Source organism: Gadus macrocephalus, chromosome 7 (genome assembly GCF_031168955.1).
Source record: "Gadus macrocephalus chromosome 7, ASM3116895v1".
Lineage (NCBI taxonomy): Eukaryota > Metazoa > Chordata > Actinopteri > Gadiformes > Gadidae > Gadus > Gadus macrocephalus.
In genome coordinates, this window is record NC_082388.1 from 17,783,790 (window position 1) to 17,799,872 (window position 16,083).

The following is a 16,083-nucleotide window of genomic DNA, read 5'->3' on the forward strand; positions in this document are numbered from 1 at the left end:
ACAGCATGAGTAATGAGGATATTATGTAAGTTGCTAAAGGAATACCTTGTGTATTTGAGTCCCACAATGATAGCAGTCTAATGAAATAGGATCACTTAATATAGATACGATCTTGTACACCAAGGAAAGTCAACCTTTGCACATAGTAATTTGACTGACTCGAGCTGTAATGTTATAAGGAAAATAACGATAACAAACCCTGACTCATTTCGATTTTTTTTTTAACATAAAAACATAAACAGGAATTGGCAGTTGCGCCCCCAGTAATTCTGGTATTTAGAACATTTGGCAACAAAAGCCTGTTTTTTCAATGTACCAAACAACTTGTTTTCAGACTGCGGCTCTTATGGTGGACACTAAACATAAACAAAACACAGTCCGGGGGGGGGATGTTTGTTCAAACGTTGAGTTTTTCCAATAAGTATTAATTGCTCTTTCTGTTATTGCCGTGTAACTGTACATGCAATTCCAGAGTGCATCTGTGGAAATTGGGTGGAAGAAGACCATGGCTGTTTGTTGTTTGGGTTTAGCCTCCCAGGAGATTAGGAGGTTTGGCACTCTCCCGTCTCCACCTTGTACAGAGGAATGCCTTAATTGCTATTTTACAATGAATACCTGCGAGCCAGACAGGACAACTGGGGGAAGACACACCGCCGAAGCCTTTGAGGCCGTTGACACCGGTTGAAAGTGCTCTGCCAAAAGAGGGCTAACGGCTAACGAGGACAATTAGAATAAAAAAGCTAATCTTAGTTTTCTATGAAAACAATATATCAGGAAACTATTTACCTACTGGCAAACATACTCTTTATCCTCAAACGTACGCTCGGATATTACTCTGTACATACCATTTATTAGCCTTACTTTATTTATTTTTATATACAGATACAATGAATTAAGATTGATAGGAAAATTAATTTTATTTTACTGCATAATCTATCTGTATTTATTAGCCCCAGGTCAGGCTAGGGCACTTCAAAGCACATTACAGACACATCTTTGACACTCTAGGCTGCTCTACAGATTAGTCCCTTCGCCTCAACTCCAGTGAAGGAAATCTAACACGCGTGCCGAACAACATCGTATACTCTCACACAGACACACATACACAAACAGACATGCACACACTCATGGATCTATGGCAAATGTCACTTCCAAGACCCCATCGGTCGATTGAGGTGCTCTTGAACCATGGGACAGAAAGAGAAAGAGAGATGGAGAGAGACAGAGAGACAGAGAGACAGAGAGAGAGAGAGAGAGAGAGAGAGAGAGAGAGAGAGAGAGAGAGAGAGAGAGAGAGAGAGAGAGAGAGAGAGAGAGAGAGAGAGAGCAAGCTGGGAGACCATCAGTTGGGGCGTAGCGGGGGAAGGTGGAGGCTGTTTTGATGCCCGACGGCTTGAGTGAAAAACATCACCGTTTATTGATTCCATTGTGAAATAGAGATTTGTAATTCTCTCACCCCCCCTCACCACCCCAAACAGAAACACTACCTCACCCCCTATGGATAGTCTCTTTTCAAAACAAGAGCCATGCAGTAACAGCATTCACCATTGGCCTCTGGTTCCGTGTGTATAGAGCGTGTAAAGCAACACATACATGGATAACATATATGGATTCCCAGAGGTAACGCATCTAGGCCTCATTTGTCTTGCACAGCTGCATCAAGTGGAGATTTGGATGGAGGTCACCTTTCTGCAGCACTCTGCACAGTACCCAGACATGTCTCTGGGGGGGGGAGCCACAGGTTCCCCTGGAGAGAACCAGAGGATCCTTTGGAGAAACAGAAGGGGAACTTACAGGGAACACAGGGAGAGACCCCACACCTACTCCATGTGAGGCGTCACTTTCTAACCAGTCACACAACATGTGGTATAGAAATGACTTGGTGCCCAACTGTGGACTCTCTTGTTTTTTATTTGTATTAATATTTATATCACAGATATCATGTTGAATTAAAGATAAACAAATCAATAAATGACACTCATTATAAATAGATTCACATTTTGATTAGATTTAAATGAAATAATTTCGATTGAAACAATAAAAATGTGTGCCTGTTTGCAACTCAATAGGTTGCTTGATTGACAACTCTGGAAAGTATCCAATTTATTAGTCAACGAATCCTATTTGCAATGTCATTGTGTATTAGGCACTTTATTTGACCAGTTGCTGTGGCATCTCATAAAAAAATTGTTCTAGGGAAAATAAACAACATGTGACAGCTTGCTCGTATGTCTTCAAACAAACACGCTCATGTGTTTTTAACTTTTACACTTCTACACACGAGGGAACATGAAAAGCGGTTAATGATTTCATGAGATTATTCACGAAACCAGTGCAAGGGAGACCAATCAGTGTTGTAGTAACAGCACCCTGTAAATAACTACCAGCAAACTGGGGAGAAAGGAATCGCAGTGTGGTAGGAAGAAAGTGGTGGTGGAGGTGTTGGGGTTGGTGTTGATGATGCAAGTGGTCATAATAGTCATGGAGGGTGAGTTGTGATGCTGGTGGTGGTCATATTAGTGGTGGTGTTGATCATGGTAGTGATAGTGGGGTGTGGGTGGTGGTGGCAATTGGGGAGGTGGTGGATAAGAAGGTAATGGTAGTGACAATGGAGGTGCTTGTGGTGGTTAGGGAGGTGGTGGTTGTGGTGGTTGGGGGAGGTGGTGTTGGTAGTGGGTTTGTGGTGGTGGCAAGGGGTGGAGTGGTGGTGTTGATATGTGGTTGTTGGGACTAGCCGACTGGCGGCGGAATGGTAAAGAAAACAACTAACACAGTACAACATACACATGCCTTTTAGCATAACATCGCTTTTTGTTTTTTTTACCAAACAGAACCACACGATTGATGAAATCCTATCATCGGATTGCGCTTAATGTTAAATTTAAAACGCATACATTTATAAATGAATAACAACAAGAGCCTGCTCCAAGAACTCTGTAATAACGGCCATTCCAGATGGACAAACAGCCCTTGGACGCTATTGTAGCACAAAATGTGTTTGTAGAAGACAGACAAGGGTTCTGATTCAGAACCAAAACAGCTTGTGGGAGCAGCTGACCTGCGCTCCGGAGTCTAGAGACAACACTGCGGTTACAGTCCTGCAAAGTTCTCATTGTTCAGTCAGAGGACACAGTCAAAGGGTGGTGTTTGACTGTTTGCCCTTCGGTGGGCAATGTGTGGGCACTTTACTTTGCGAAAAACCGAGATTTGCCTTTACACACATCTACACACTGTATTTTTATTCTTGGGAATTGTATCGCCCGGGCCTCGTGTCAAACAAGGATTTATTGAAAAGGCAATATTGCACTTTTGATTAAGTGCCCCTAATCTCAACTTGCAAAAACCCCAGTATTGTGCTCCATCAATTTTTGTTGTTTAATAAAACAGTTTTACTTGTGCCCCGAAAAGCCATGCAATCCATATGAGGAGGAGTATCATCACATAGTCCATGAAGAAATGAGCGGATATTAAAGACTTAAGTGAAAGGGCTGGATATAACAAGCCCTTCCAGGTCATTTAATTAGTAACCTCTGAAGCCTTACCTTTCCCAGCTTTTCGGTAATCTTATTGAATTGAATCCCCCAAACCATTTGGCAATTCAGACATGTTCATTAGCATGTTGACTGACTTCTGATGAGCGTGTTTGGAGCTTTGCCCGAATGCTTTTTAAGGGGGCCGCGTTTGGCGATGAATGTTGATGCAGGTCTGGACCCAGTCGCTGTGTTAATGGTCTGCTGAATGACTACTCAAGCCCTGCGATATGCAGAGCCTCGCTGGAGCGCTGTACCATCATCAATACCTTGGCTGGTGAAAGGAACTTTGTGAAGGGACGGGGCGCCTGGAGGGGGTAATAGCTCCTGCACCACGCAAGGCGAAGGCTGCATGTAAAGTAGAGAGGTCTTTTGTTGCCGATTAGGCGACAGGGTCGTGGAGGGTCAGTGGTATTGACAGAGGATGAGATGGAGAAAGGACAGAGAGAGAAAGAAAGAGAGGGAGAGAGGGGGGGGGGGGTGAAAGAGAAAGATTGAGAGGGAGAGGGAAAGGCAAGGGAGACAAAGATATGGAGATACATAGAGAGGGAGGTAGAGGATGAGAAAGAGAGAGAGAGAGAGAGAGAGAGAGAGAGAGAGAGAGAGAGAGAGAGAGAGAGAGAGAGAGAGAGAGAGAGAGCAGAGAGAGAGAGAGAGAGAGAGAGAGAGAGAGAGAGAGAGAGAGAGAGAGAGACAGAGAGACAGACACAGAGAGAGAGAGAGAGAGAGAGAGAGAGAGAGAGAGAGAGAGAGAGAGAGAGAGCACAGACAGAGACAGAGACAGAGAGAGAGAGAGAGAGAGAGAGAGAGAGAGAGAGAGAGAGAGAGAGAGAGAGAGAGAGAGAGAGAGAGATGGGAAGACATAAAAGGGGGGTGAAGGGGGGAAGTTAGTAGCCGGTTGAACTCTGCACAACACCTTTCCTTTCAGAGCCCATTTGGACTGCATAGGCGTTGCATGTCAATCCTTATTCCCTCATTGACTTTGTACTTTTGATTTAGGTTAATAGGCTACTCCAGCGCCCATACGGCCTATTAAATCGGAATTGCCAATGGTGTTTAGTTTCACAAGTGCCATTATCTTTCGCCACTAATATCTTTCTACTTCCAAGGTTATTTTTTCCCTCCACTGACAATTGAAATAATATAATGTTTAAATGAGAGCATTGTCAGCAGAACGGCTGGCTCTGTGTTGTTTTGTTTTTTTGGGTTCGCCCTGGTAAGAGAAATGGCTTATTATGCTGTCAACACATAACAAACGCACTGGCACCGTTTAAGTCAATCCCGCTCGCATTAGCCCTTGTCACTGATCTGCAATCACGAGCGAAAAAAATAACACTTATACCATGACAGAATCACTTACATGGGCAAAACCATTAATACACACCCTCTCTCATTTTCTCTGTCTCTAACAATCACACACACACACACACAAAGACGCATACGGTTCTTCTTACACACATGAATAATGCATACGGGCATGCAATTACCCAAACATATATCTACATCCAAACATCCACTCCAATTCACAAAGGCAGAGACAAAAAGTGTAAACACACATGCACACGATTATCACATATTCATGCACTGCACATATCGAAAAGACATCCATGCAATCAGCCACAGACACACACACACACAGGCATTCAATAATACACCCATAAACAAAAGCACAAACTCATACAAACACACGCATATTCAATCAGTAACCCCCCAAAAAAACACACACATATACACATGCATTCAATCAATAACCTACAAACATACACACTGTACTGTGTGTGTGTAGGTGTGTGTGTGTGTGTGTGTGTGTGTGTGTGTGTGTGTGTGTGTGTGTGTGTGTGTGTGTGTGTGTGTGTGTGTGTGTGTGTGTGTGTGTGTGTGTGTGTGTGTGTGATAATGCGTGTGAGTGTGCTGCAGTCCACCGGGCCTTCCCCCTCCACCGAGCAGAGTAGATAGTGATGTTTAGTTAGGCGCGGGCAGTGTCCCCAGGGGACCGGTCATTATGCCTGGGTTCAGTGGCACCAGGGACGGGGCCCGCAGTGAGACAGAATGGATGTAATCGTAGACAAACGTCCTCGGAGGCCCAATTAGTGAACAACGGGCGACGCCAAAATGAACTAGGAGGAAGAAGGGGGCGGGGCTTCTGTCCTGTTAAGATGCTTAAAAATTTATCACATGAAGATTTATGGGGGGTAGGATTTTGCAAATGAAAAAATCCACGGACAAAGAGAGTGTATTTCTGTCATAGTGTGGACGGAGAGCGCGTGTGTGCGTACGTTGCAGTGTGAGTCTGTTTACATCTTCGTTGTTAGCCTGACGGACGCTGAAATGGATTTTTATTGAGCCATCCCTGGTAGGCTGAGGAGGATTTTATTGAGCTGGGGCCGTCTGTTTAGACGAACACACAAACACATATACACACATCAAGGCGCACACTCACGCGTGTCTGTGTGGTCCAGGCCGTTTCTGAAATAAGCTGTAAAAAGAACCTGATAAACCATCTGCCAGAAGAGCAGATGTTGTGATAAATGTTAACTTTCTTCAACCCAGTTGCACGGACTAGAAGAGATCAGAGTTCTCCCAAGATGCACCTTGTCTGAGATACTTGAAGCTGATTCAACGCGGCTGCTCGCCCAAAAAAACACGTAATTCAACACAGCCCAGTCATAGAGTTGTAAAACCTACCGCTTTCATCCCTGGTTTTTTCCGATCCATTGGATTCTTCTGAGTTTTTTAATCACTTCATCCAGTTTATATCAGGGGAAGATTTAATACCCCCTTTCTTCCTGAGCCGAGGTAATATGGCGGATATCGTATTGATAAGTGGTGCCAGGAGGAGGGCGGAGCAGACGGAGGGGGAGCTGTCAAGCAGGGAGATCAGGTGATGACAGGTGTAGTGATGTTCTGCTGATCTCTCCGGGTCAACAGTCGCATGCTGGTGCTGAACGGCAATTAGCATGTTCAGTGATGAACGGGAATTACACGCACACACACTCGCGCACACACACACACACACACACACACACACACACACACACACACACACACACACACACACACACACACACACACACACACACACACACACACACACACACAGACTGATTCAAACACAAAACCACACACACACACACACACACAAACTACCACACACACTCACACATTCGTACAGATTCTAAGTCTCACAGATTCTAAGTCTCACACACACACATACACATACACAAGGTTTTCAGAGCCTTAGCTAGAAAGTGTGAAAAGCAGTTTCCTTCCTATTTTCAACAATAATGTATTTTAGTATTTCACTGTGTATCCAAGCTAAAGTACCACCAAACAATTACATATCATCTATACACACGTTCATGTCTATTGAATCACCTCATCGTCTCATATGCGTACAATGCGTGTGTGCGTGTTTTACAGAGCAGCTGCATTAGCCACTGGCGGAGCTTCTAGTGAGGGCCCTTACCTGAGACGTCTCGGTTGACCCCCAGGGCCATACCGTCACGCAGCCAGAGCACCATGCCGTGGTAGCCGGGGATGGAGCAGGGCAGCGTCACCGGCTGGCCCGCCACCACCACCAGGTCTGTCGGCTGCTGTGTGAACACAGGTCCCGCCCCTGGAAACCAAGACACACAGAAAAGCTGGCGGTTAAGTCATGCCACGTGAATCAACGAGGCCACAGTGGAGGCCGTTGCTCCTGCAGAGCCGCCCTTGAGCTCAAGGCAATGTTAAAATGACAAAGATTGCAGCAGCAGACTGTGATTGAAATTGGACAATAGAGGTTTTCCTTCCTCTCAAAGTCATCATGTTCCCACTTACAGTAGTTGGCATAGCATGAGCCTTAGGACTCGATCGCACATACTTTTTGTCTGGGTATCTGCCAGTCAGCAAACTACATACAGTTTTCAGAGATTCTTGCAAGTGATCTGTGGTGCGTAAACTGCCGCTCAGTTTCTCAAGAAGCTTTCAGAAAATAAATCAAATTGGTTATGGCAGCGTTTAATCCCCCCGTGGAGATTGCCATGGATGAGCACCCAACCCCTGGAGAGCGGCTGAATTAGCAGAATTAGCCAGATGCATGTGAAGATTTCTTTCAAAGTGTTGTGCGTCCTACATGGCTGGGGGCGGGAGGACAAAAAGCCCCCCGGGGATCTGTGTTGTCGACAGCTCCCAACCTCATTTAGGACGCATGGCAGCAGCGTCCATATGGCGATGCAGACGATTGCCCGCGGCTCCAATGACATCGCCCACACTCCTATTGGCCCAGCGTTTGCTTTAGTAATTGGCACCCCTATTCCGCTCACCCCCCCTGAAATCTAGTTGTCGATCCTGCGCAGTGTCGCGTTGGCTAACTACCGTCTAGTCTTTGGAGCACTGCTCCTACTCTTCCCCCCTACTCCTCCTCACCTTGGCTTGGGTTCTGATATCCAAGCCTCACCCTGACGATTGAGGTCGATCCAAATTTTGGAAAGTTTGACTATTTACACAGCCTTTAGAATACTTTTTACTAAATATCTATTTAGGATATATCTCCAGGACATACAGTATAGCAAGGTGAGAATGATGTGTGTCCTGTTATACATCAGCGGGCCATCAAAATGTGCTATCTTATTTGACTTTTGTGATTATTTGAAACTAACTATAACAAAAATTACGAGGGAGTCTTTTAATGTTGTTTGGTGCGAGGCTCATTCAGTAAACCAACCATAATATTTAAACGTGTGATTATGATTGACCGACCTTCTTGGTCAGAGTCTGTGCACAATGCAAATAGAGAGAACCTGAACCATTGGTCCTTATTTGAAAAAAGTCTGATGAGACTTATAAACCGTGTATTAACATAACATAAGCCCTGTCATATTATGACTTCACCAAAATGATGTGGACAAAAACATATTTTCATGAGCATACTTCATTCTGCAGCACTCTGAAAACTTTCCTGGAAAATAAACAACTAGAAAGTGCTAACCTTGCCAATTTTTTCAAAACATTAAATAGACATCACACTGCCAAATTAGAGGCTGTGAAAAGCAACGAGAACCGTCCACGGTAGCCTAACTGGCATCAGCTGGATGTGTCAAAACAGTGCAACTAACACCTGATGCCTTGCTAGAGGGGTGGGAAGTCTTTAACTGGCGCTAACAACCTCTTTGTTCCTCTGTTTTTATGAATCTTAAGGGTCCATAGATTCATGGGCTACTCACCAGTGGTCACTTCTTGTTATTTTTTATAGATAAGTGTTAGATCGGATGTCTAATTACTATGTATTTATTTTAGCAAAGCATTCAGGGTGAGTGAGTACATGCCAATCATGAGCAGGTTGGGGTTAAGTACTGTGCTGAGGATGGCTTCAGGTACATCGCAGACGTTGTAAGGTTCCAAACCACAACCTTTCAACTAGGGTGTCAGACACCCGACCCACAAACCTTAGCTTATTACTTACTATCTTGCCCCGAGAGTTGACATGCAATACTAGAAAGGCTGTCACGTCGAGCAAGAGAAAGGAACTGGCAATAGCTCATAGACGTGGTACAGAGAACGTAATCATAACTCAACGCTCGAAGACGCTCTCCGAGAAGACAGCTTGCTTTGCTCGCTGCTTTTCCACTTGTCAATGTGTCATGTAAATCTGCCAGATCTGTCAGTCTTCCCAGCGGAGCAGAAATATGGAACTGGAGAGAAAACTTATTTTTCTTTCTAGTCATAAGCATAAGTTACGCTACAAACACCGACTTGACCTTTGGTATATAAAATGTGCAGCAATTATTTGCTCTCTTTCTGTGTTTCATTTGTTTTTCTGCCGCCGGCGATGGTGGTAGTGGTGGTGATGGAGGCGGAGGTTGAGGTTGTCCGTTAATGTCCGCTCCAGTTGGGCTGTTTTCCTTCAGCCTTCGGACTCCCAGCTGTGCTTGTCTTGATTGCTGCTGGCAAGGCGCCGCAGAGATACAACATCAACTGTAAGCACTCAGCCCACGTTTCCACCACCCCCACCCAACCACTACAGCCCCCTTTCCACCCCACACTAGTCTACCCTCAACCCCCACCCCCTCGCCCCTTTTCCTTCCATCTCCTATATCTATTTCTTCCATCTATATCTCCATTGATTGTGTTCCCCTCGGCCCAGCGTGTGAGCATGTCTTGGGGGCTGGTGTTACATGATTGTCATCCGGGCTATTTTTGAAGATCAGCACCAGCAGACAAATACAAAATAATGAAATGTAAAAAAATAATAAATTAGGAAAACCTTGGCTTGGATTGCTGGAGCGAGGAGCGGACGACGTGATTGGTCAGTGGAGCAATGTGGGTAGGCTGTGATCAGTGACCGAGCTAACTTAAGGTCAGCCTTTCATCCCATGCTGTTCCGTTACAGCAGGCTTGGCCGTTACGCTAGCTCCCTACAGCGCTATCCCTCAAACTCTACTATCGATACCGCCCATCCACACACACACACACACACACACACACACACACACACACACACACACACACACACACACACACACACACACACACACACACACACACACACACACACACACACACACACAGAAGACCCGAAAACAATCTCCGCCAAAAAAAGCCCACAAAGCTTCAAGAGAGAGAGATGTTAAAAGATATAAGTTGAGGCAAAGCCGTGTGCTGACTTACGCTCGGCTTTTGTTTATCCCTGGACGAGGACATAAAGAAGGAGATGATGATGTGATTTTTCAATTAAGGGACGTAAAGTATCCTCTGAGCAATTTTAAGGGAAAAATATACAAACAAGCGGCTGTTTTGGCACACACACACACACACAGGAGTGCACACAACCGAGGATAGTCTTTCTGTTGGGCCTCCCCCCAGCACAGCGCACTTACGATGCATTCATTTACTGAAGATATATGCTCTTGTTCAATCTTTCGGCAGAAACGAGGGCATGATCAATAGCATAATGATCAAGCTTGCTTCTTTAGGCTTTAGCAGAATACATATATAATTTTTGGTTTACCGCTAAATATACTATCATTGGACTAACGCATAACCATTTAGCTCACATCCCGATGAGCAGATTACATCTTTTCAAAAGAACCATTGGAATGAACTGACTTGATTGGAGATAGAACGGGAAGATGAAGAAGTGGGTTACTGCCCTTGGATACCAAGGATAATTACTTATGTTGAATGTGTTGCTGTTCTTGCTGTCGTTCTTTCAAGGGGTTTTCTTGCAACGGACTTGACCAATACCAGTCAGACGTACTTGAACCTGGGTTCGGCTCATGGTATTCATATTGAACGAATCCATTGGATCTGACACTTGAACAAAAACCACATGCAGTGCTGTGCTTCACAGCTCTAAACTGCTCAATTAGCTTTGCACTGGATCATTATTTGTAGATAGTGAACGGCATCTCAACAGTTTACACCCCCTGAGTGTGTCAAGATGCCCCCCCCACCGCCGACCCGGCTTTTGACGGTATTGACATATTTAGCCACATTCACAGCGAGCCAGCGTGTGTGCAGCTGTGCGAACACGCCAACTCCTCGGTGCTTTCCAATAACTCCCACCCGGCCGGCGTCTCTCAACTTTAGCATCGGTGGTTTGGGTTTAACATCTGTACACACATCCCAATTAGACGTATTCAAGTAGCATACGAGGTGCCTACGGGTATCCCAGCAGGGGGTGGATTATTTACATCTATACTTGCGGGCATACTTCAATCAAACAAGGTTTATGTACATCTGAAAAAATGTGTCTGGTGTCTGGTGACTGTATAATGTTACAATCTTGCCTCGTTTTCCTGGCTTCTCTCTTGTTTGACAGTGTATGTGCACACAGCAGGGCAGGAGCTAATGGGCGACTGAATGGCTGAAATGAGTCTCATCATTACGCCTTGCAGCTTCGCAGCGGGATAGGACCGGCAAAGGCAAATCACAACAGGAAAACGCTGTCTCCTCGCCAAGAGAGACGATCCCCTCGCCTGGTTCCCATGTAACTCCACTACCGCATTATCCTTCGATTTCCAGTCGCCAAATTGTCGCGACGTTGGCGCTTTGACACAAAGACAAATTGTGAAAATTGAGCCTGAGCATTTTTTTTTTCTCTGTATAATAATTGACCTAGCCTGTTGGCTAACACACACACACACACACACACACACACACACACACACACACACACACACACACACACACACACACACACACACACACACACACACACACACACATACACACACACGCTGGTGTGATACGTACCAAAATGGTGTCCTTAATAACATGGAGAAAAATAACCACATTGCTCTCGTAGAAGGCCGGTGGTGTTTTGTGTCCTTGCACCAATACATACGTAGTGCTACAATGGCAAAGCAGTCTCTTTTAAATGCAAACGCCCACAAACTAATCGTGGCTCCTCCAAAGAAAACAGAGGGGGGGCGAAGTCCCTGGACGAATCAAGGATCATCTCTAATTCAGCTTTGTAGACATCTTATCTAGAAATCGCCGGAACTGAGCCCTGTTTGTCCGCGATGTGTGCTTGCCTGCTCAGTTTTGCTCTCACCATCGAAGAGGGAAATCGATTGCCTCTCCCATAGGCTTGGCGGATTTACTGAAATGCAATTAGGTTTATGAGGAGCCCTCATCTCCCTCAGCCGCCAACCCAAGGAGAGACATTTGGCTGTTTTCTGCAACAGTGGTTAGCAAAAAAGCCTAGTGGGGAATGGAAGATGTACATGCAGTATGTGTATGTGTGTATGTATGTCAGAGACAGTAGGAGTTGAGTGGCTGGCTGCGGTTAGAAGACTCTGTATCCTGCTATGGAGGGATCAAAACCACACAAACAAGTCCCTGCGAACAAGACAGAACACAGTACTTTTCCCTTCCATCTGTCCCTGCTTTAATATGCCGTCTTAAATCGTCCCGACTGTTGTGGATTCACAGTGGATTGCGACGCAGACTTGAAAACTTTCTGGTCTCACCTCAATTTAACAGTTGAATTTTGTTAGGTGTAACAGGCAGACAGTGCACACACAGAGGCCGACTGTCTTCCCATCAGATTTGTTTTACAATTTTTGCGACTGCAAAGAACTGAAGGACGTCAGCTGTATTTGAATAAATCTAGCCAATCATGTGACCACAGCCTCATGATCGGCAGCGGCCCATCGGCATGGCAATTGGGCATTCAAATTTCCATTGAAATTTTTTGCTTGATCAATTAAAACTGAGTAAGAAAAAGGCAAAAATAAAAGAATCTGAATCCTCTGTACTTGTACATGAATAGAAATGAATAGGAGACAGTCACTTCAGTTCTGCACTCACTTCAGTTGTCCTCTCATTCAAACATGAGTTTGTTTCTGTGTTCTACTTTCACGGATGAGACACAGACACCCCCACACAAACACACACGTACACACATACACATTTACATTGACAAGAGCAAAGGAAAAAGCAGACAATGGATGAAATCTGGGATATCTTTGATCCACGGATTGATCCATACTCTGCATGATCAAAAGACTCAAATGCAGCCTAAGGCACGGCACAGTCTGTGCGGGTGTGTGTGTGTGTGTGTGTGTGTGTGTGTGTGTGTGTGTGTGTGTGTGTGTGTGTGTGTGTGTGTGTGTGTGTGTGTGTGTGTGTGTGTGAAAACGCAATAGCGTTTGTTTGTCTCTTTGTTTGAAAGTACATTAAAGTGTCCTGGCGGAGAGAACTGAAGCGCAATCTGTTTGGAGGTGGGGGCGCTCAGTGAAGTTACATTATTGACAGCTTAACAGATTGTATAGATACATGGTGTTTTTATTTCACTCTGCATTGAAATGAAACAATTAGTGTTTCCAGAGCTCTGAGGAAGATGATGGTGTGTTTTGCTGACCCGTGCCTCACCTCAGTCACTAATTGATGTGGGAGAAGTTGTTTGTGAGTGTGTGCGTGTGTGTGTGTGTGTGTGTGTGTGTGTGTGTGTGTGTGTGTGTGTGTGTGTGTGTGTGTGTGTGTGTGTGTGTGTGTGTGTGTGTGTGTGTGTGTGTGTGTGTGTGTGTATGTGTGTGTTTCAGGGCTTCACAATAGAATGAATACATTTCCTTTGAGAAAGAAGTCGCTGCTATCCAATATTTTACAACATTCTTCAGCTTTCAGTTCCTAAGTCGGAAAAATTGCAAGTGATTGATAAACTGAAGAGAAAAATAACTATTTTTCTTGAGAAATCAATAGTGTCCTTGTGCTCTGGTGTGTGTGTGTGTGTGTGTGTGTGTGTTTGCTCTGTTCTTTGTGCTTTGTGTGTGTGTTTGTGTTTTCGTCTAAACATTTCACACAACTACTGCTATTTAAAAAATGTGTTACTTTGCAAGTCTTAGACAGTCCAGTCGTTAACAGTCTTTAAGATGAGAAGCATTCTTTCTCCATTACAAAAATGATGCATTGTGAATTCTTAACTGTCATGAAAAACATTATTTAACATTCCCCCCCCCCAGAAAAAAATAATCAAAAAGTGTATGAGTGGATTAAAGAGTTTGATATTCAATATCTTTTCTTGAAGAGATTCCAAAACAGTGAGATTAGTATTCAAAGCTCGCTATTTTCCTGACAAAGTTATGCATTTCTTGTTTACTGGGTTCAATATGTATAGTATACATGCCTTGGCGTTTTTACAAAAGCATATTGAAAACAATATGTATTGTTCAAACATCTGCTTCCAGCAGCTGTTAGAGTTTATTCAGGTCCTCAATGTATTTACCTCGATCCAGAAAAATACAGCTTGACATTATATGCACTTTATCATAAAATCAATGTACAATGGCACAGTAAGTCAGCTCTTAAATGGGATGATCATCTATTTAGGGCAGAGCGCTAGTTTATAGGAAGACCGTATTTGATAATGGAATAATCAGCTCATTATGAAGTTTGATGCCAAAGGATTAGGTGCAAGATGTTCATTCATAAACTCTTATTCTGAACTGTTTGCTTGCGTCCCATGCTCTACTTCATGATGGCTTTTCATGAAAGAACCTTGATCTCAAACACATGGGTCCATATTCAAAGATGATCAAAGAAGGAAACCCAGGGGAAGTTCTCTAACCCAAGTTGAAAAACATTTTTCTTTATTTTCTGTATGTTTTCCAATAACTACCATATTCAAGGACATGGCCTGCTCAGCCGTTGACATGGGTCCTTTTCACAAAACACCTCAAGCGACAGTTTGGTTTTGACACACATGATAATCAAAACACTCCTAAACTGTATTTCATCGTACACGCATAGACACTCAAGCAAAACATTACCATTAATATCACTTTCATTAAGTGAACACACTGCCGTCGACGCTAAGCCTCAAGGTATGAAACCACTGCTGTTGTTTGCGAAGATTTGTGTTGGCACCATATTGCCAACCAACACAACAGATGTTTTTTGCCACCTGGGGTGCCACAGAAAAACGTCAGATGATCCTGTGTAACTCAAAGCCGGTTTTTTGAAGGTTAACACATTTCTCTAGAAAATAAAAGTTCTGCAATTAGTTCTGGAAATTTGAATTGAATGTAGTGCCTGAACAGCCGAGTTGTGTTGGATACTTGTTATTTTTTTGTGCCTTTGTCTATTATATCTGCTTGTATTTCTGCTTGTAACACGCTGTACAGTACATGCACGAATATAACCATTGCACCTTCATATGCAGGGCCGGATTAACAAATCATAGGCCCCTGGGCACAAATGTCTGAAGGCCCCCCCCCCCCCCTCCCCGAAAAAAATCAGGAAAAGAAAATTCTATATATTTTTTTTATTATTATTATTTTAACACACACACATAATGACACATAAAGTGTAGCCGGCTTGGACTGGCTCAATTGACAGGTTATGGGAGGGGGGTTAACTGTCACATTAGGCCACTATATTGTTCAGAATCATTATATTGCTGTTCTTATGACATTCGTTTTAATAATGAATTTTAAATGAATACCCTATTTAATAATACCATGTATAACTATTTTAAGAGTACAAACATTCATAAAAAAAAAATATATATATATATATATATATTTCGTGTGGTGCCCCCCCACTGGCTGGGAATGGTTGGGGCCCCTGGGCACAGTGCCGTGTGCCCTAATGGTAGATCCGGCCCTGTTCATATGCATTATACAATTTAGTTTTAGGTGTGACAATCTTTTGGGGTGTGATAGTCAAGATATTCTTTAACACATGAAATGATGTGCTGGGGTCCTACTGTGAGGGAATTAACACAACCACATAAAACCCTATTTATGCCCCCTATACTGGCTCTTCCTGCCTCTTCCAAAGGGGAAGAAAGCACTCTTGAAATCCTCCACCCACACACACGCACACATGCCCCCATATACCCACCCGACAGACACACAAATAAACACACAAAGAGAAATGCACAGATGCACAACACACAATAACGCAGAACGGATGAAAACCCAAAACAATGTACACCTAGGTACACACACAGACATACACACACACACACACACACACACACACACACACACACACACACACACACACACACACACACACACACACACACAGAGTCATGCAAGCACAAGCACACACATGCACACAGACA

At 44.0% G+C, this 16,083-nt stretch overlaps 1 protein-coding gene across 1 annotated transcript in view; it reads right to left on the reverse strand.

Annotated features, from left to right (window-relative positions):
* LOC132461389 (kin of IRRE-like protein 3) overlaps positions 1-16,083 on the reverse strand; it is a 158,172-nt gene that overhangs the window by 63,477 nt on the left and 78,612 nt on the right. The window contains exon 2 of the mRNA XM_060056480.1: positions 6,997-7,146. Within this exon, the coding sequence (XP_059912463.1) occupies positions 6,997-7,146 (150 nt within the window). The remainder of the gene's footprint in view (positions 1-6,996; positions 7,147-16,083) is intronic.